The sequence below is a fragment of the Acanthopagrus latus genome, chromosome 9 (genome assembly GCF_904848185.1).
Source record: "Acanthopagrus latus isolate v.2019 chromosome 9, fAcaLat1.1, whole genome shotgun sequence".
In the NCBI taxonomy this organism is placed as follows: Eukaryota; Metazoa; Chordata; class Actinopteri; order Spariformes; family Sparidae; genus Acanthopagrus; species Acanthopagrus latus.
The window spans coordinates 10949905-10970467 of record NC_051047.1 but is presented as its reverse complement, the minus strand read 5'-3'; the positions used below and the strand labels follow the sequence as shown (position 1 = coordinate 10970467).

The window sequence follows — 20563 nt, the reverse complement described above, 5'->3', positions numbered from 1 at the left end:
AGCGATGAAACACATTCCGAACAGGGAGAGGACCTAAACTGAAAATGCCTTTCTCTCAGGTTTCCTGCACAGACGTGAGTCTCACAAGGCTCATTCGAGGGGGTCGTCACGGTTTGCTCGGAGGCAGGGTGGGGTGGGCGCACTTTAGAAGTTCCATCCTGAGTGTACAGATCTGCTTTTTCTTTGTCTTTTCTGATGGAAAATGAGGATTCATTGGGTTTCTGGACTGCTGGTTGGACAGGAGATGCAATTGGAGCATTTTGAATAACTAATGAAAAGTGTTGTAAGTTGCAGCTGTAGTCTCATGACAAAAGAAATTATTACATTTTTATGAGACATAATATTATTTTTTCTCAAGCCTCAGGGAAAATGAGCAGTGGTGCGAAGCGAGGCAAAGCGAGGGCTAACAGTGAATCCATGACGAGCGAGGCGATGGTTTTAAATGTTATCTGGCAACTGCACTGAAATCAATAGGAGGAGCACGCAACGATGGTGGAAGAAAAAATAAAAATCTATTTAGGGCTACAACTAATGATTTCATCATCATTTAGTCAATTGATTGTTTATTCGATAAAATGTGAGCTCATCGTAGTTTTTAACAACAAATGGACTCCAAACGTCCATATGTATTCACACCTATCACACCACCTTCTGATTTACTTGCAGTCACCAGTCAAACTGATGTCATTTATACTGATGCTAAAACACCCCATCCATCACAGAAAAATGGCAAGGACACAGAGGAGAAAAGTAGCACTGGCGTGCTGACGACAGAGTCAGGTGACCCCAAAAGAGAACGACATCAGAACAGGCAGAGTAATGCAATATATCAAGGAAAACAACCAAGAAGCAGAACTAGTTCAGACAAAATGATTACAGATCTTGGGGGCTCAATGCTGATGAGCTAATGGATTTGTTTTAATGTGTCTTGTTGTATTTTTCTGTTTACTGTTACGAAGAGTCACAAGTTTGAGGTCAAATTAATTTTTGACTAATGCTGTTGTTGTTCATGGTTTTGCTTTATTTGTATTTCGAATGAAATTCCCAGAAATGTTGTGTTGACACTTTTTGTCAAAAGGGAGGAATGTGAGAAATTACATAGTTTTCCATTTAGTAATCAACAAACTGTAAACACCATATGAGGATGTGAGAGGAGGGGGAGGGGAGAGTCCTCTATAAGGTGTAAGATTCTCTCTGCCTGCAGTGTTGTAGGCAGATAGATGACATTTACTGTCCTAATAAAACAGCTAAGGGTCGCTGTCCTGTCAACCCAACCATCAAAGGGTCATTGTTTTGGGAAGGAGTAATTACCAACTGTCGTAAAAGTACATTCCCTGTTTGTATTTCAGTCGGAAACATTTGGGAGACTGTAGAGAACACTTCGGGTCTGATCAAGCTGAGTCTAAAATTCTTCTGAGAATTAGCAACTCTCTACCGTCACTTCTTCTCTTGACTTAAGTGCAGGAGAATCCATGAGTGAGGCTGTAGATTTGACTCCAGCTAATGGATGGCTGCAGTCTTAAAAATGTTCCTCCCTTTTTTTTTTTTGTTATGAGTGGAGGGCGTCCAAGTTGAGCCCTGCAGGAGGTGTTTTCCTGCGGTGTGTCTGTGTGAGCCGTGTGTTTTCATGCACACACTGCTTCATGTATGCACGTGAACTCTTGACTCCACTAATTTGTACCACTCCTCTTCTCAGGGTCCCGTTAAATCCTGGAGTGCTCGTGGACATGAAGAAATAGAAGCGTCAGTTGAGGTGAGTGTCAGGAACGTCTTCTTTACTGGCACATGTTTCCTCTATGGGGTTGACCAATGTCTTCTTCATTTTAGAAAATGCACAATTTTGAAGAAGCCATATGCCAGAACTGGCCACCTGTCGTATTTAAACTCCAACCAAATAAAAATAAATGTTGCTAACTGTAGCTGCTGTTAGCTACTTAGATCAATTATTACATATTGTGCTTCATAATTGTTGCATTTTCAAGGTTAGGAAAAATATTTATCTATTCTGTTTTTTGTCTACATGATCAATCATCTGATGTAAAATTCTCTTAATATATAATTATTCCCATTCGGGAACTTAAACAACAGTTTGCTGAAGAATTTACCCATTTAAAAAAATATGTTGACCAAACATCAGGGATGGGCACAGAAACAAATATTAGTTTGTACATTCTGTAGAAACTAATTTGTTATACTATGATATTAATAATAACAACAACAGTAATTTTATTTTTAGCAACAGACGGAAGCCTCGCAACTGTTTTGAAGACAGTTTTGTGTTATATATTTTTAATATTTTATTTATCTCATTCAAGTAACTTGATGTTTACTTTATCTGTTCCATTATCTCCTAAAGTTACCTACTTTGATTGTGCATTTAATGTAGATCATGTTGGTGATTAAAACAGTTTTTTAGGTGAAATCATGCCCAACATATATCATATACTATTGATTAACCAATAATCACTTGTTGAAGGGACAGTATGTAGTTTTGGAGAAGAAGTCCAAACTCAGAATGAATATTATCAATATTAATTAGGTAATGTCATCATAGGTGTGTTGTCTCAGTTAGGTACTTTTACTTTACAACAGCATTTAATCTTTCTTCACTGAGCTGTTTCATTGTGTGTTTTCCAGGCCCTCCAGCTGACCTCCAGGCTCCGTCCTGGCCGTGGGGCTTTGTTGTTGGTGGGCCAGCTGACCAGGCGTGTATGTGAGTGAGAGGTGATGAAGTCCAGTATGAGGCAGTGGCGGAGGCTGGTGCTGGTGGGAATGCTGGCCTGGGTCCTCCTCTTCCTCGCCCTCCTCTCTTACTTCCTGGATGCCCGTGTGAATGAGCCCCTGACCTCTGCTGGCTCTTTACTCTCCCAGCACCCTGACACCCGACGCCTGGCCTCTATACAGGCCTCCCATCAACAGCATGCCAGCCTTGGCTCCCGTTCTGAACTAGCCTCTACCTTGACTACAACCTACCCCAGAGATAAGCCAGAGCATGAGCCTTCTGCCAGCTCCACCACCCCAGAGTTCAGCCTGGAGGCTAGCCGCAGCCCCAACAGCGCTCCTTACGCCATCTATGGTGGCCCGGACACCAGCCACCAGGACTACCTGGACCCACAGAGCCTGGCTGCCTGGTCCTCCTTTGGTACAGAAAATGTGGGTTCTCACTCAGACGCTGCAGCTCAGAGTCGGGAGAGAACCTCCCAGACCGCAGAGTACCAGAACCATATCAGCACTGCAAGCTATCACGGTGGGGAGGAGGAAGAAGAAGATGAGAGGGACAATGAAGACGAAGAAGTCGGGAACAGGATGAGGACTACAGCAGGCAAGAGGGGCGGTGGTTACTCCTCTGATCTGGAGGAATATTACTTCTCCAAGTCGGCCTCTGTGGTGCAGCGGCTCTGGCGGGGCCGTGTGTCTGCCGGCATGCTGAGTCCTCGGCTGCAGCGTGCCATGAAGGACTACGTCAGTGCCAACAAACACCATGTTTCCTACACGGGGCATCGCAACGCCGCCCAGAGTGCCAAGGAGCTTCTGTGTCAAATGAAAGCCCAGGCCTGGCTGAGGACAGTGGACGGGTCGGAGCAGCCATTCTCTTCACTCGGTTGGGCTCGCCTTGTGCCGTCTCTTCCTTTGGAGAAACTCAACAGAAGGCAAGACCAGGGCAGCTTCAAGACCTGTGCAGTGGTCACCTCGGCTGGGGCCATCCTGCGCTCAGGACTGGGCAAAGAGATTGGTGAGTAGAAAGAGGAAAGACTTGGAGTGAACAACTCAGGGCTCCGTACCGAACCCCATACAATTTCAGGGAGTTTTTTTGCTCTATTGTCACTTCTTTACTCATTGTAGATTAGTTTTTGACTGCAGTGTATTAGTCCTGCACCTCTATGGAGATGGCGCAATCATGGCTAGAAGTGGGGAGATCGCAAAAATGCCTTTTGAGCAGAAAACAGTGATGTAAAAAGTAGTCAAAATTATTAGTTTGGTAAAAGTTAAAGTTGATCATAGAATATTACTTGAGTAAAAGCCTATTAAATGCACATTCATTGATATGGTCTTTTGATGTGGAGTTGTATGAGGCACTTATCCCTAAGTCACTGATTACATGCAGTAGTTAAGTGTCATCTCTCCACCTGTGTAGAGCAGTGCATAGGGTGGAAGTCCGACCCAAACAGTTGATCGGCAGCGTAATACAGTGCACCGCATGCACAGCTGCTGGACCAATGTATCGTCCTCTGTATAGTATTCTGATATGCAACAATTTACAGGTTATTGGAATCAGTGTTTTTATCTGATGGCTGACAATGTAAATAACTATTAAATAAAGTTATCAAAATTAATGTAGTGAGGTACAGTAATAAGCAGCAGAAAATAGAAATACTCAGTGGGGTCAAGCCATTAGATATTTTTGCATTTCCAGATATTTGTCCCAAATCACACATTGAACTGCAGCGTGATTCTTCACCTGAGATAAACTGCTCTGACTGTTTGTTTTTTCTCTGTACAGCAGACTAGCTGCATGTATTATAATGTTACACTTGTGTCTTTTTTTCATTTAAGAGTTTCTACTCAATATTATGATTGTAGTGTTGTATGTGTTGCTGCAAATACAGTTGCCTTCAAAGCTGTATTGAAGTTTAGCACCTGAGTAAATGTACTTAGTGACATTACATCACTAACAGTTTTGAAAAAAGACACATTTTTATATTTCTCAAAACAAGGTATGGAAAAAGAAAAGTTTTTTTTTTTTTTTTCCATTCCAAAACTCCGAATCTGTATGAAGCCCTGCAGTCGACAGAACAAAGGATGAGGGATGACGTGTAGTCAAAGGTACAAGCTGAAAGACCTGGATTCTAAAATGCACCGTTTGTGCTCAGACCAACTCTTCTGCTCTTTACCTGGAGTCCGCAACATTCATCACAGCCCTCAGTACTGTGACTGTGTCGGACAGAAGTAACACCACACTGATGATTGAGGTGTTTGTTGTGATTTACCAATCGTGGGACTTCAAATATAAATGTTGCCTCTCACGAATGAAAGTGTTTCAATTTGCACTCAAGCAACCTAAATAGAAATGCAGGTAATTAAGAAAAAAACATATATATTGGAGTTTGTTTGCTTGGCTGAGAAAAGTTGGTGCATCAGTCAAAGCAAAATGCGATACAACTTCAACAGAAACCTGGCAGTGTGAGTCACAGTTTCAGTGGGAGTGGTCATTTTGGCACTTTGTTTTCACTGAAAACAATTATATAAAAATGATGATGTTGTTTTTGCCAGTAAGCACCACAATTCTTCTGTTATATTGGTTTCTTGTGACAAATTTAACCTCCTATCAAAAAACTGCAGCCTCTGCATTGTGAAGGCTGCACTTACATTGGGATTTCTATTCTTGGAATAATTGTTCAGCCCCTCCCCAACAGGAGGATTATTGCCTTGATCAGTTCAACTCGTGTTATTCACCTAATCATTGTGGTTGGACACTAAAGGGACGCTCCACTAGAAATGATAATTCAGTCCTTATCTACACCCTACCAGTAATTCTCCTTAACAACTGAAGTAGCTGAGGACCTGTTTTAAAACATAAATGGCTCCATACAGCATAATCTTACTCTCTGAAGTCCTGAGATCCTAAATTGGTTTGAAAAGACATTATAACCTCCGCCAAGCCGGTTCATTTGTCAGTCGGTCGGTTGGTTTGTTTGTTTGTTTGTCAGCAGGATAGCACAGATCCTACAGAATGGATTCCCACAAAACGTTTTCATGTTTTTTTTTCTGTCTTTCAACATTTTTGTTGCTTTGTCTGTCAACTCAGCTTTAATCACAGAGCACTTCACACTCAACACAGTTGATCCTAAGTGCTTTACAGCATAGAGAGGGAAACACAAATCAAAGAAAAGGACAAAAAAAGAGGAAAAGGAAACAAGAGTGATGATATAGTGATAGTAATAATTTGAAAATAATGGCCACAGTGAAAATCCAGTGACAGAAATACGCTGAATGAATTGCCATCATGTTGTAGTAGCACCAACAGCAGTAACAGTAACAGATTAATGATAGTAGTGAAGACACAGTGAATTAGGAACAGCTAAAAGCTAATGAGTAAAAAGTGTGTTTTTAAGACGACTCTTGAAAAGGTCAATAGTGAGCGAGAACTGATGGTGGGAGGAAGGAAGAATTCCAGCGCTGTTTTATGGGGGAATAACTGAAGCATAGCATTGGATCTTTATGGAAAAATGTCCAGCGTGTGTATGATTTGAGTGCGAGTTGATGCAGATGAAGTGGGGGGAACTGTATGCGCTCTGCTGAGTGCCAGTCTGGTTTGGTGTCTGTGCCGGTGACCGTTAACACGAACTCAACACTCTGCAATCTGTTTCACATTTAAACGCTCTCACTGCTCTCACCTTTCACTAATGAACACGTTTACAGCAAAGCTTCTGCGAGAAGTGTTGAGTTTCATTAGGAGCAGCTTAACATAATTAAAGCTAGACAGAGCAGAGCTGCAGTGTAGTTGAGCTGGACCCGGATGGTGCAGGTCTAACGAGATTACTGAGCTCCATGTTAAGACTTTTACTGTTGCTTGCTGACAATTCTAATTGAACACAAGTGAATCAGGTCGGATTTAACACACTAGTGGCTAACTTACACATGTATGTCAAACATTTAAGCTCGATCTGCGCTGTGGCCGGCTAAGATGTTCAGCCTTAAAGGTAAATGAATCGCTATTCTTGTCCGCAGTGATCGGCTCCAATCTTTGCTGATTGACTTGTCAAGCTGACTGGGTTGAGCGTGTGCCGAGTAGACTACATATCTTTTTGTTTGAGTGTGTGTGTGTGCTTTTGGTTTAGAGACTTTGGCAGCTCTTTGGTTAGTGGGGAGAGTGTGAAGTCAGTGACAGATGGCTCGCTTGAAAAAAAAAAAGAGCAGAACCCCCTCTGGTAACTAATCAGGCTAACGCACCACGTATAGCTTCCTTGCATTTGCTGGTGCATTCAGCTGCTCAGAGCAATCAAAAGCTTTGATATGAGGAGCTGTGGCTTTATGCATTGTATTGAATATGTCTACATGCATTCTGTAGACACGAGCTGTTGCAGATAACACTGTCTCAGAAATGTAGGGCAGACAAACAGGACATTTAGAAGCAAGAAGGTGATTTAAATCTACATCTACACTTGACCTTGTGGTCACAGTGGAATAAGCTTGCGCTGCTGTGTCGGTGTAAACATCAGCGCTGCCGAGTCTTTCAACACTGATGCCTCCGCTCGCTCTCTGTTTCAAAATAAATCAGAACACTATAAGGTCAGATTTATTTATAAAGCTGGAGGTGCGAACAGGTTTGCTGCAAAGTAAAAAAAAAAAAGAAAAAAAGAAATACGGACTCAAAATCTGTTCACATTCAGGGAGTGTGTGGATGTAAAATGGACATTAAAGATAGACCTGTTGTGCTTTTTTTCCCCAGTGTGTTATATAGGTTCATGTGCATGTAAATAGTCTTGAAAGTTAAAGTGATCCCCACCAATAGAAGCTCTGCTCTCCTACAGAAAGCACTGTTCCTCAAACGTCATCTTTTAGAGGTGCTCTTTGTAGTTTTTGGGAAGAAGTTTTAACCAAACTGTTAAACCTTTTCTAGTAGTCACCCAAAATAAACGTATGAACCTGAAAAATGAGCATTGTGTTTGGTCTTTCTGGTTACTGTTGTAACTGAGTATGAAGGACATTTGACTGACTGACTCTTCCTCATTTTAAGAAGCAAAGAAAAGAAAAAAGAAGGGGAAAAGAACAGAGGAATGAAATGAAAAGAGAAGCAGGCTTCAGTTCCGGGCACCAGGCCTCGGACTTAAACCCTGCAGGTGCTTCTAAATCTCTGTCGATGTATCATCATCATCATCCTGCCGTGTTTGTGTTTTGGTTTCTGGCCAACAATGTGACCCAAATGCACATGCTCGAAAACAAAATGCGGGGAAAGTATTTTTGTCAGCAACAAATCATTGCTTTCCAAGTTTTTAACACACCTCCTTTGCCAGAGGGAATCCCTCAAAAAAAGCCTCAAACCTGCCCCCAGACAGTCACCATGAGAATGCAGAAACATTGTCGATGAAAAAATAGAAATTCACGACCATTTCCTCTCTGCATACGTCTTTATGTCAGACAGCAGCGGGCTATTGGTTCAGTGTGTCATCATCATGGTAGTAGGTTCTTTAAAAAGAGGTTTTGCTTGACGGGGGACTTAGCGACGTGACGAATGAGATGAAGGTTACAGAGCCGATTAATTATGGAGCCGCCTCACAGTGTTGGGGGGGAGAGCTCAACTTTGTTACATTAATACTCAGGCTAAGCCTCCACAGAAAATCAAACAGCATTGATCCCGCTCCATCTTACTTCTTCTCACCCTGCTGTCCTTCCCAAAGGCTGCGCTGCATCAAAATATGTTATACAGCTGTGAATTGACAAAATTCCCTGAAGATGGTTGTGAAAATCATTCTCCTTTTTTTCGTGCCACTCGCAGGTCTGCTGAAATTTGGATGATGTGGTTTCTCTGTGGATGCGGCAGCGAGCTCGTCCTGTGAGAACGTTTTTAGTGTTATGCGTGGCTGCCATCATGTGGTGCGTAGGACAAACTGCATCCCAAGTGCAGCTTCACTGCATTATTTGACTGAATGATCTGTTCTGAAAATGAGACCATGGTCATTTGAGGCAATGGTTCTGTGGTGCCGGTTAAGGTTAAATGTCCTGTGAGGGATTCTCCAGTCTGTGCTGCCTGAAGCCTCTGCCTGCTGTCCCTCTTTCTTTTTTCTCTTTAAATTTCCATTTTTTTTTGCAAAGGAAATATGACACACACACACACACACACACACACACACACACACACACACACACACACACACACACACACACACACACACACACACCAAAAAATGGCATCAGAGGTGTTTAATCAACTCCCTGACATTAAATCTTAAAGAGATGCATTAAGCTGTACGCGTCTCACAGTGGTGGATGTCAGGCGGCTCTGCTGTTAATCTTCATATTCTAAATGCGTGAAGATCGACAACACCAAATTAGCAATGTGACATGAAGTCATTACAGCATTGTTGTCAAAACAGTAAGCGGTAAATGGCCACTTCCCTACATCTGAGTCAGTGATCTCATCTTTGCAGAGCCGACAGCTAAAATGTTGGAAATTGAGCTAAATTGGAGCTGCGTCTACTGATTGTCATTATCAATAGTGCTGTTTCAATTTAGCCTCATTGTAAAGAACAAAACGTCCAGTCAGTCTCCATAGAGCCGAGGTGACACCATGACTGTTTATTTTGTCCAATTAACAGTCCAAGACTCAAATAATTCAGGTTACAGTGATAGTAAAACCACATCTTCAGATTCAAGTGGCTGAAACCAGCAACTATAACCAGTAAATATTTTTTGTGAAATTAAATGATTCATTAATTGATAATTGATTGATACGGGTCGTACCAGTGAAGGAATCGAAGAAATAAGAACACTGCAGCATTTAAGGTTTCAGTCAGATAAGATTGAAAATCACAGGTTTCGGGAAAGAAAATCTGCCATATGATACCAGTTTCAACCTGTAACACTGTTCATGATAAACAATTTCTATGGACGCTACATTTTTCATGCCAGTAAAAACAAAGAAACAGTGGGTTTCCACCATTACTATGGACCCACCTGGTAGAACATGGACGCCTTAAATCTAATTTTGGACATGAAGAAGTTACTTCACTTAAGCCTCTTGTATGAGTAAATGAGTATTGAAAAAATATAGAAAAATTTGCCTCATGTTCCTTTTGAAAAGACGTGTTCTTCAGCTGGTTTGAAAAAAACTTTTAGGGCACAGAAAGTGGAAGATAGGAATTTTTTTCTTCTTATTTGTCCCTCAGGGCTCCTGTAGATAACACGTTCATGAAGACGAAACCCATTTAAATTAAGCAAATATCTCCGACCATTCTGACAACACGTGCAGCATAAGAGAAACGTCAGGGACAACATTGAGTCAACAGTGAGGGTTGTAGATCTCAAACTGTAAAACTGACACTGTGAGAACAGGAGGGTAACATGTCCAACGTGGAGAAACTGGATCAAGATAGAAGCCGTTGGTTCCACTTTAATCTGCTGGACAGAGACAAATGTGCCTGTTACAGCAGCATTAATCGAACTCTCTCTGACAGATTATAAATAATGGTGTTGTAATACTGTAGTTTAATCACTGTATGTGTCACCAGCTTTGCTTTATGGCCGTTTTCCCGCTGAGAAAATGCTCAGTGTAACCAGTGAACGTGATTTATGTGGATGAGAGGGCAAAGGTTTACCCTCTGCTAGTAACAGCTCTGTTTTTAGATATTCTAATCCCTTAAAGAACTGATGTGCTGTTGTAATGCTTTTTTTCTGGGAAAAGTGTGTTTGATGTGTGTGTGATGAGAAATGGCAGACGGAGAAATGCGGAGAAGATAATAGAGGCTGGATATTGATCCTGGTCAGGCTGAGGTTAAACCAACCGGCATTTGTGGTGGGAAACGGTGGAACTCAATAGGTTGTAGCAAGTGATTTTAAAGATATGGTCGAGTGTGTTCATCTGGTTTCTGTAGAAAGAGAAAGCCCAGAGAGTGGGGGCTTGAGAAGCAGAGATGCTCCTAATCAGGGTCAACCACACGAGAGTCAAAGTATGATAGTCCAGAGTTTCAGAGGCTTGAGTGGATGTTTTTTCAGTGCCGAGAGGATGTACAATTGGCAATAAGAAGTAGGACTTTGAAACATCTCAGTGCTTTTATTTATAACACAGTTATATATAAAAAATGCACCTTTTTGTTTTCAGACTCATAAATTAATGAGCTACATCTTGACCACTTCTCAACCTCGGAGTCGTGTGAAAGTGTATGCTGTTGCGAGTCGATTACCGAGTGCAGTAGAATTCCGCAGCTCAAGGATGAAAATGTATGATTATTACTCCATGGAAATGCAATCAAAGTTCATATGTATCTTGTCTACCAGCTTATAACAGTTATTATCGAGAGTGGACTGGGAAAAGAACAGAATTGAGCATTTCTAACCGCACTCGGTAATTGACTCGCAGGGCTTTCTCACATAGAGCAAACTGCGGCAGGAGAGTGGTGAGTTGTGTTCACTTTACAATAGAAATCCAGCTAAGCTAGCTGCTGTTTGATGCCTCCATCTATGTGCCGGGACCCTATTTGTACTGTTGCTAAAGTTTGGTGCTGTTCTGAGCATTATTTGTGGTTTTTTGATGGCGGTGTCATCTTGGAGGTGTATACTGCAATGTATTGTTATCATACGGTCTTTTCTGAGGTTGATGTGAGGTTGAACTTGATGTCTCGAGGGGGGTCTTACTCGGTGTCACGGTGTGTTAGACCATGGATTAAACCTACACTGGAATATCCCTTTAAAGGTATAATATGCAACATTTCTGCATTAACATGTTTAAAGGTTACAGACTTTTGTTTTATATTTTGTTGAGTTTTATACTTACATTATCCTAAATGTTTCCAACAATTTTGAAATCAGAGAAATTTGGGGCGTGTCTAATTTGAGCAAGGAAGTCAGTGACGGGACTAAATGTAACATCAACAATTGTTTAAAACATGCACATTACCTTATTCGTGAACATTTCTTCCTGAGTCATGTCAGACACATTTTTATATATATTAATTCCCATGGTCCCACGCTGCTTACTACTCTTTTTTTAAATTTCTTTAATGAGAAACCCTGCAGAAATTATATTCATTAAAATGTAATTGCAGTCTATAAAAGTATTGGCAGCGCAATAACACCAGTTATTATTTGGTAAGAACCACAAGTACAATCCTGTGTGACGGAAATGTACGTTTTATAAAAGGCAAAGTATTTTATTTGCAACAGTTCATGCACAGGCAGAGTGACATGTATTCAAAAGATCAGACAACATTGATAAAAGTAACACGTTTGGCTCAGCGCTCCATGAGGTTCATAAAAAGGCAGAGTGAGCAGGCTTCATTAGTAGAAACCAGCTGTAGTATCATTTCATTACACCATCAAACACAAGTGTAAAGCAGGTTTGTCTCCAGGCTATCAATAGTTGTCATTAACTAGATGACTCACTGATGAGAATGCTAAAAATTATATTAAATACATAATTAATGAAACATTTAAATAGAAATGTAAACATTAGTAATAATAATATACATACATTGATTAGAAATTAATTAAATAACAAAACATTAAAAGACATAACATAAATGCATCTACATTATTATTATGCTGAATATCATTGTATATACTACCTCTATTTTAGTTTTTGGATAATTGACTTATTTTTCCTAAATATTTCTGTTGTATTTGTATTGTGTTCAGCACAGATGTGAGCACTAAATCCTTTTACCATTTGTTTTATCATTACATTTTCGTGTTTTAGTATTTAGTGTTTTCTTCTGTTAGTGTGTTTTTGAGCATCCTCCGGCACAAGAATTTCTTACGGGATTAATCTATCAATCTTATCTTTAACTTAAAACTCTATACAATATTTTTTCCCCATCTCTAATCCTATTCTGCTGGACGTAGACAAAGAACACGATAGTGCTTTAAGAAAACCTTCTTGAAAACCTGTCCATCGGGTGCAGCCCTGCAGGGAACAGACGTGTCCGCGGCATCATAGCAGAGTAGGAGGGCAAACTCAATGTCAGGGCTGGTAAGCACGACTGTTTGCAGACCGCGGTGCTGACGTGAATGCCAATCGTTGTTCTGGCAGTGATGAAGGAGTGTGAGATCAGAAGCTGGAGGTTAATCTATTCTGGTGTCAGATCGACGCAGCGGGAGGATCTGCTGAACTGACTAATCGATCCACTGACAGGCAGAGATCACAAGTTTCTCATTATTACTCCGACCATCCATCAAGCTGAGTATTTCATGTTGAGACTGTGGTATTTTATTAGTGGTGTTCCTTTAGTTGCAAGAGCTAACCACTAGAGAGCACTTTGGTTATGTTGGTGAGGCGGCCGGGTGTTGTTGTTGTCATTGTAATCTTAATTTATGTCACTGCGGTCACCATGTTGTCACTTTGATGGTGCTGAGCCTCGGATGTGACTGAAGTACGCACAACATGCGTGTGTGTGTGTGCATATGTTTGATGTCATTCACATGCAAAAGACCGTGTCAGTGTTTCTGAGGGCCACAGTGTGTCTTTACGTATTTATTGTTTTTTCAGTTTGAAGTTGCTTTCAAAATAAAAGCATGTGACAGTTCTAAAGGCCAGCAGTCACTGCGCTGAGACCTCGACAAGCTCTGGCCTGTGTGAGACATCTAATGCAAACATCAGAGATTTGAGATTGCTTTTGAGTTTTTTTTTTTCTTTAGTTAGTCATTCCCTTGTTTTGCATTTATCTGAACGATTCGAAGGCTGGCTGTCGAACCTCAGTCCATCACCTGAAACTTTTGGAGAAAGTTGTTCCGCTGAAAGCGAGGGGACAGAACTCAGAAAATTAAAGTATTGAGGTTAAAAAAAACTTATTTAAACAAAAAAGGTCAGCTTGTTAATCATATTTTCCTGTGTATTCCTACAATTTCATGCATACCTCAAAATCAGTTTAATTATCCGCCCAGAGTGACTTCATCTGTGGTTCGCCTTTCAGATACACATGATGCAGTTTTACGGTTCAACGCCGCGCCGACGGAGGGATACGAGAGAGACGTTGGGAACAAAACCACCATCCGCATCATCAACTCACAGGTGAGCGAGAGTCTGGTTGTGTAATGAATCATTGATAGATACAGAATCCAGAGAGCTGTGTCACCCCACTGAAACACATGTCATCTAGAGTGGATGAAAACGTAAATGATTTATGATTATATGATTATTTTTCGACGTGTGGTGAATGCTATTTTATTGATGGCTGGTTTGCATTTCGGGGTGTTTTTTTTTTTTTTTTTTAATTTATTTCATCTCAGGGCCCGTTTTTGTGCAGAGATGATGAAGCCTATCAATAATACATCTGTAGTTTTATTTGCACGTTCGTACCCTTTTTATATATATATTTATTTAACCTTTTTTTAATCACGAGAAGTCTCAGTGATATTACAAGTCTTTCTTTTTTTTCCCAGAGTCCTGTCTAAGACCAGCAGCAGCACAGTTACACAGCCGCAGACATTAAACAAACACATAACAACTAAAGTGGAGAAATTACTAAGTCATAAAACATTCATCAATGTTCAAAATGTCCTTTCTGCGTAACTGGAATATGTTTTAAGATGAGTACGTTTCTACTTGAGGACAGTTCGTGTTCGTTGATACATTCTCTAAAATGGTGTCTGTGGCCCCTGAACAAAATGTCTCCTCTGATGGCACAAAGCTGAACAATCTCTGTGTTTTTGCATTAATGTATCTCTGATCAGTAGAACAAGACCAATATATCAGATCCATCCATACTGTATGGTGTCCAATATCTACTGTATCTACTGTATTGTTTGTTTTTAATGGATTGTAATGCAGAAAAAGAGGTTAAGATGGTTACATTTATAATTGTTAAATTCTAAGTCAAGTTTATTGTTCAATTAAAAAAAAAAAATCAATGTGCAAATCTGGGTGCTAAAACCTCTGAAGCTTGATTTTTAAAATGTTGTCTACACTTATCTGCAATTATATAAGAAGTTATTGTCCTCAGCCAGGAAATACCTTGGTGTATGACCAACCATGAAATCATGACTTGTTGCCCTTTCACTTCAGTTTTGTACGTTGGATTCAGATTTTGTCATCCTTGCTATCTTTTTCAGTCATTATGCTATGCTGAGCTAAACTAGTTGGCTGCTGTGATTATTGTAGACGTTTTGCTTTACGGAGATTTGTCCTTTGGTGCTGATTCAGTTTGGTAAAAACACTTGCTAATAAACTGTTCTGCCTGAGTGAAAATGTTTTGACTTTTACTCCGCAGATTTTGGCCAATCCTAAACATCGGTTCAACACAAGCTCCATCTACAAGAATGTGACTCTGGTGGCCTGGGACCCTGCACCTTACACTGTCAACTTACACAAGGTATTTCTTTTTTTGGATTAAATGACTCTGTTGCTGTACCAACCATTCCGTCGGTTCATTAAGCCGTCTGTAACCACGGAATAGGAAGTCATGTCCTCTCCGAAAACATATTTTCATTGAGGCTGCTTCTTTCGCTCTTTTCGTTGTGCTGCCTTACAATTATTATTCAGTGAACGCTCATCTTCCATGATCAATAAGTTCGCAGACTTCTGCAAGGGATGAAGCGTTCAGGTTAATAACCTAAGAAGCATGCTTTGCAATTAAGTTTGATTTGCATGCCGCATGTGGCCTTCTCTCCATATGAATTCACTTACATTGGAAATTTTCATTATGTTACAATGATAAAAACGTCCTTGTCTCTTCTTAATGATTTTCCACGACCGTCTCTTCGCAGGCTAATAATAGAAGCCCTTGTGTTTCTAAATGAACAATGACTTGTTTTCAGGCGTTAACCTTTAACTCTCTGTAGGGGCTGTTATTGTGAAGACCTGTCATCTCGTTCGCTCACCTTTCCAGACGCACGAAGCCACACAATGCCGCAGTGATGATTAGTCCGCGTGTTACTGCTCTCACTCAGCATGTTGTTATGTATTTATTCATTTCATTAAAGTGACAAATTATACATTTAAATGGGCCTTAATGGAAAAAAAATGAATGTATTGATACATAAATAGATGAACTACATTACAAATAATTCATTATTTGATATTTAATGGGCAATAAAACAGAGGGCTTGTAATAACAATTAATACATACAATATGAATCCATTAATAAAATTAAAAACTAAAACAAGGATTCACAAAAACAGCATTAAACGGTAAGTAAGGAAAACATTTTTTAAAAATGCATAAATTATTTTGTCAAGAGATGATGTAATTAATAGATCCATTTGAGACTGAAGTTTAAAAAGAAAAATAAATAACTGGTTTCACAAATTGAGTTAAGATGGCAACTTCTCCCCCCGAGCGTTTCCTCCTCGCCTTTTTGTCTTGTGGCCTGGTTGCTCTCATGTAATCTCATTCAGAACAGATGATGTTAATAATGACGGTAATAATAATGACAACAAAAGAAAAATAAAGCCAGACGTGGCAGATAAAATGAAAGTAAAGGATGAGAGCAAGTAAAACTTGTAAAACAAAGGAAGAAGATCAAATTCAAAGATATGAAAAGAACATTATCAATAAGTAGGATAAAGACCAGGGAACAGACACTTCCAAAAGCGTGCGCGAAAGGATGTTTTAAGGAGAGATTCAGGAGAGATTGTTGTTTGAGTCATTTTTATACTATTTGATATTGCAATAGTCATTTTTCACTATTATCTTATATTTCCTGAATCTAACAAATGACTTTATATGATGATATTTTGTCCTCAACATGTGGTACTATGTCCACAGTTGATAACGATGTCATGTGTCTATCTTGTTTCATAAGAACATTGTATGTGATTGTCTGTTTTCATCTAGAAGCAGTCATCAATAATTGGAGTCTGTTATTGTAAATGTCTGGAAAAGCACGGTGATTCTGTGTATATGTGTATGACAAGGATGAATTGTGCAATGCTGTTTTTCTTCCTCGAATCTATTATAACTGACCTTCATTTCCATCAGTAATTGATGCTGATTATTCGCATCATTCCATTTCAAGGATGTTTCAGTCCTCTGTGCTCATCACATTATGTGCGTTTTCAGTATAAAGGATCTGTATTATATCCATTTTACTATTCAGTACACACAGTAATGAAGGGACATGGGACGTGTGTCATACCTAACCCTTCCTGGTGATGCACATCAGAACCTCCCCCATAATACAAAGTAGCACATTTTACTGTCTCAGTATCTTCTTTTAGAAGTGTGTGCTTCAAATACATTTTTTGGGGGAATTGTCACAGTCCTTATTGTCTGGATTTCTTCCCTACAATAGTCAGTTTCTCAGATCAGAATCTATTGAGCATCCATGGGAACAGATCAAACCCGACTGATGGAATTTGGATGGCAGGTTGATGCCTTCAGCTCTTTGCCTTGGCCTGCAACAGTGTTTGGGTGTGGCGTGCGAGTCAAAGTGGCATCCACTTGAATGCCAGGGCCCAAGTTTCCCAGCAGAGCATTTAAATGATGAGATCATCAATGATATTCATTTAACAGCCTTATTTCCTGAGCTAGGGAAACAGGGTAGGCTGCCTCTACTGCCAGACCAAACCCTGAGGCCCCATTGTCACAGGTTAGTCTCTGGATAACAAGCGACAGGCTACCAAGAGGTCTTCTGTCTCTTCTGGTGTAAGCAGGACTTATCTGTAAACCAGTCACATTAGCTCTTGGTGAGGACTGTATGATGCCTGATCTGGGAACAGTGATGTCACCTAAGCAGGTGTAGGTATGCCTGGAACAGTGTCCATTGCTTTTGAAGTTCTTCTGTTGAGTGATGCTGCTCCTACTAGGGTTTCCAGCTCTGAAACAACAAACGTGCTATTGTTTATCGACTGGTCTTTTCCAGATTAGATAATTTATGGTTACACTGTGTATGTCACAGAGCCTGTTGCTTGTCTTTCCACTTGAACTGTTGTCGGATGAGCATGACCTCTCGTGTCTTATGAGGCCAGGAGGCGAGGCTGAGGGCAGAGTTGTGTCTTCAGCATCGGTGTGGCGGGAGACACCTTTATTTTATCATGAGGTGTGTGAAGAGATACTTGTGGAATATCTTGATAATACAGACTCTGCTTCATGCTCAATTTGTCTGTAATTGCTTTCCACTTTTCTCTGTGTCTTCGATGTGAATGTGATTGGTTTCTCTTCCCCTGATGGCCTGTTTGTGACACATTGCTGCCTCCCGTGCTTTGCGCCACCCAAGACGATTGTGATTGGTTAAAAGAAATGCAAACAAGCCAGAGAGGTCATGCTCTGTAATACCTGCTCATTTTTTATTTGCCACAGTCTGGTTGTCATCCCAGAGGACATGTTAAACATGCCTCCTGCCACGAAGTAGATCTAAAATGAATTTTCAAAAAGATCTGTCCAGAAGCCAGAGGGAGCAAAGATAAAAATCACTCAATCACCTATACATGTGCTTCTGTTGAAAGGCTGAGGGACAAAAGGTCAAATTTATGAAGGAACTTATATGAAAGAAAATAGTCCATTCACCAAAGACACCTTCTCCCAGCACACAGAACCATGTAATGCTGCAATTGTGCTATTTTCATATTATGTTATTTTGGTACATTATATAAATGTATTTTTCCTTCCTCTTTGTTCAACCATGTCCATCCATTATTTATGTTGATGTGTTACAAATGAAAACCATTTGTGAATAAGGTAAATAAAACATCGCCTCATCAGCTGTGAAAGAAAACATGAATTGAATCCTGCAGCGCAGCAACATGTGGCGCAGAGCCGCTGCTATGGCCACACAGCTCGTCACAGCATGAAATGGCAGTGAAAGATGTTCTGCCAGGCTTTTTATGGTAGTCTCTAGAGAGAACTCATTAAAGTTCAACTTCTGGATGCGTTCACATTCAGTGGCCATGATGGCGTCTTGCTAATATCCGTAATCTGTTTTCAGTCAATGGCACTTGCTGTAAGCAACATTTTCCAACTCAGAAGTGATAGAATGCTGTCCAAGGACATCTTCAGAAACCAGCAGTTTTCTTTTTCTTTCTGGTAACCCCGATGAAAAAAAGCAAGCTCTGTCATTTCACCAGGTTATCTGCTGACATCATAGGATAGCAGGCCAGTGTTTGTCAGAATCAGAATACTTTTATTGAACCCCCGGGGGGGGGAAATTGTTTTTGCTACAGGGTTTTGTTACTTGTTCTCTCCAGTTTACATCTCTAGCCCCTTACTGTTTACTTTTACACTCGGCCAACACACCAGTATGAAGGACTGAAATTGCCAAATTCAGAAATATTAAAAAAAAAAAAAAAAATCAAAATATAAAGCTCAATAAGATATGCTGTTAAATGCACTAAATTAAGTGAAAATGAATGGGGGCAGAAATGCATTGGGAGAAAATTACAGAAATAGATACTTAAATAAATAGATACAGTTTAAAGTTGAATACATAAATGGAATGGAATATATAATGTAAAAGTAAATAGATAACTCAAATAATGGAAATAATAATAAAAATACAGAAGCCAATTAAAGGAGAAATAAATCTCTATTTATTGATCGAATGGTATGGTAATCTATTTATTGCGCCATTTATTTCTTCTGATTTTGTCAGTTTCAATCCTCCATACAGCATGAGTTTACAAGCAATTATGTTGTTGATGTTACAAAACACATCGTTGTGCAACAACTTCATTTACATTTAGCTAGTCAGTTTTATTCATACTGCCCAATGCCACACAACATGGACTTGCCTCAAAGGATTTTACAATCTGTTTAGCTTATGACTTCCTCAGACCCTCTGATTTCGATGAGGGAAATAAATGGAAGAAACCTCAGAAGGAGACACAGAATAGGGATCCCTTTGCCAGCACGGACAACATGCATGAGACTTCTTGTGTACGCAATAGACTGACATATCAGAGTTCCTCTGTGCACGCTCACATAGGATGACAACACTGTAAATGGACCACAAACATGCTGTATGAAGAATGGATACAGGAGGGACACTGAGTAACTCCAGGTGTCACCAAACAGGCCTGTAGGCCTGCTTATATATATATATATATATATATATATATATATATATATATATATATATATATATATATACACACACACACAGGTCCTTCAAAACGTATTTCCACAGTCAAACATTATCCCAAAGATCCCCTCCTAGACTTGAAGGCACTCTGTTTCAAACCACTATATTTGCCACGTAGGGTCTTTCTACAGAAGGTAGTGAGTGAGGGCCAAAGGCACATTGACTCCAACGCTCTCACGCACACCCTGTTGCTCCAGCCTCTGTAGCCAAATGAGGTGAAATAAGTGGTATTCTGAAAATCACCACATGACTACCATATTGATTAATTTTTTAACATGTGAAACTTCGTACAACATGTTTATTGACCAGAGTGGAGAAGAATAACATGAATGAGAATGAGCAGAAAGTTCAGACAGTGGTCTAAACTGAGAATTTTGCCCCCCTTTCGGTCTTTCTTCATCAGTGGTATGCCAGCCCTGACTACAACCTCTTCGGCCCATACGTTGAGCACCGCAAGCTCCACCCTGACCAGCCCTTCTATATCCTTCATCCCAGCTATGTGTGGCGCCTCTGGGATGTGATTCAAGGCAACACTCAGGAGAATATCCAGCCCAATCCTCCCTCATCTGGCTTCATAGGTGAGTACAGACATGTACATGCGCACATACAGCCAATATGCATGCAGTGGCTGTTCCCTTGCTCTTGCCTCTGTACGCTTATCTTTCAATTTTTCTTACCTGCTCCCGGAGCAGATATAGGAACAGAGACACACACACACACAGACACACACACACAGACACACACACGTGCTTCAAAATGATGAATTTTTTATCTTCAGCATGCACAGTGACAATATCAGCATGCAGCATGCACTCCAAAGTAGCACATCTGTGCA

At 40.3% G+C, this 20563-nt stretch overlaps 1 protein-coding gene across 2 annotated transcripts in view; it reads left to right on the top strand.

The window, feature by feature from the left end:
• LOC119025771 (beta-galactoside alpha-2,6-sialyltransferase 2-like) overlaps positions 1 to 20563 on the top strand; it is a 57853-nt gene that overhangs the window by 21894 nt on the left and 15396 nt on the right. For both annotated transcript variants that reach the window (XM_037109698.1, XM_037109699.1), the window contains exons 2-6: positions 1697 to 1753; positions 2638 to 3733; positions 13626 to 13723; positions 14922 to 15023; positions 20132 to 20306. In XM_037109698.1, the coding sequence (XP_036965593.1) occupies positions 2728 to 3733; positions 13626 to 13723; positions 14922 to 15023; positions 20132 to 20306 (1381 nt within the window). In that variant the 5' untranslated portion in view covers positions 1697 to 1753; positions 2638 to 2727. The remainder of the gene's footprint in view (positions 1 to 1696; positions 1754 to 2637; positions 3734 to 13625; positions 13724 to 14921; positions 15024 to 20131; positions 20307 to 20563) is intronic.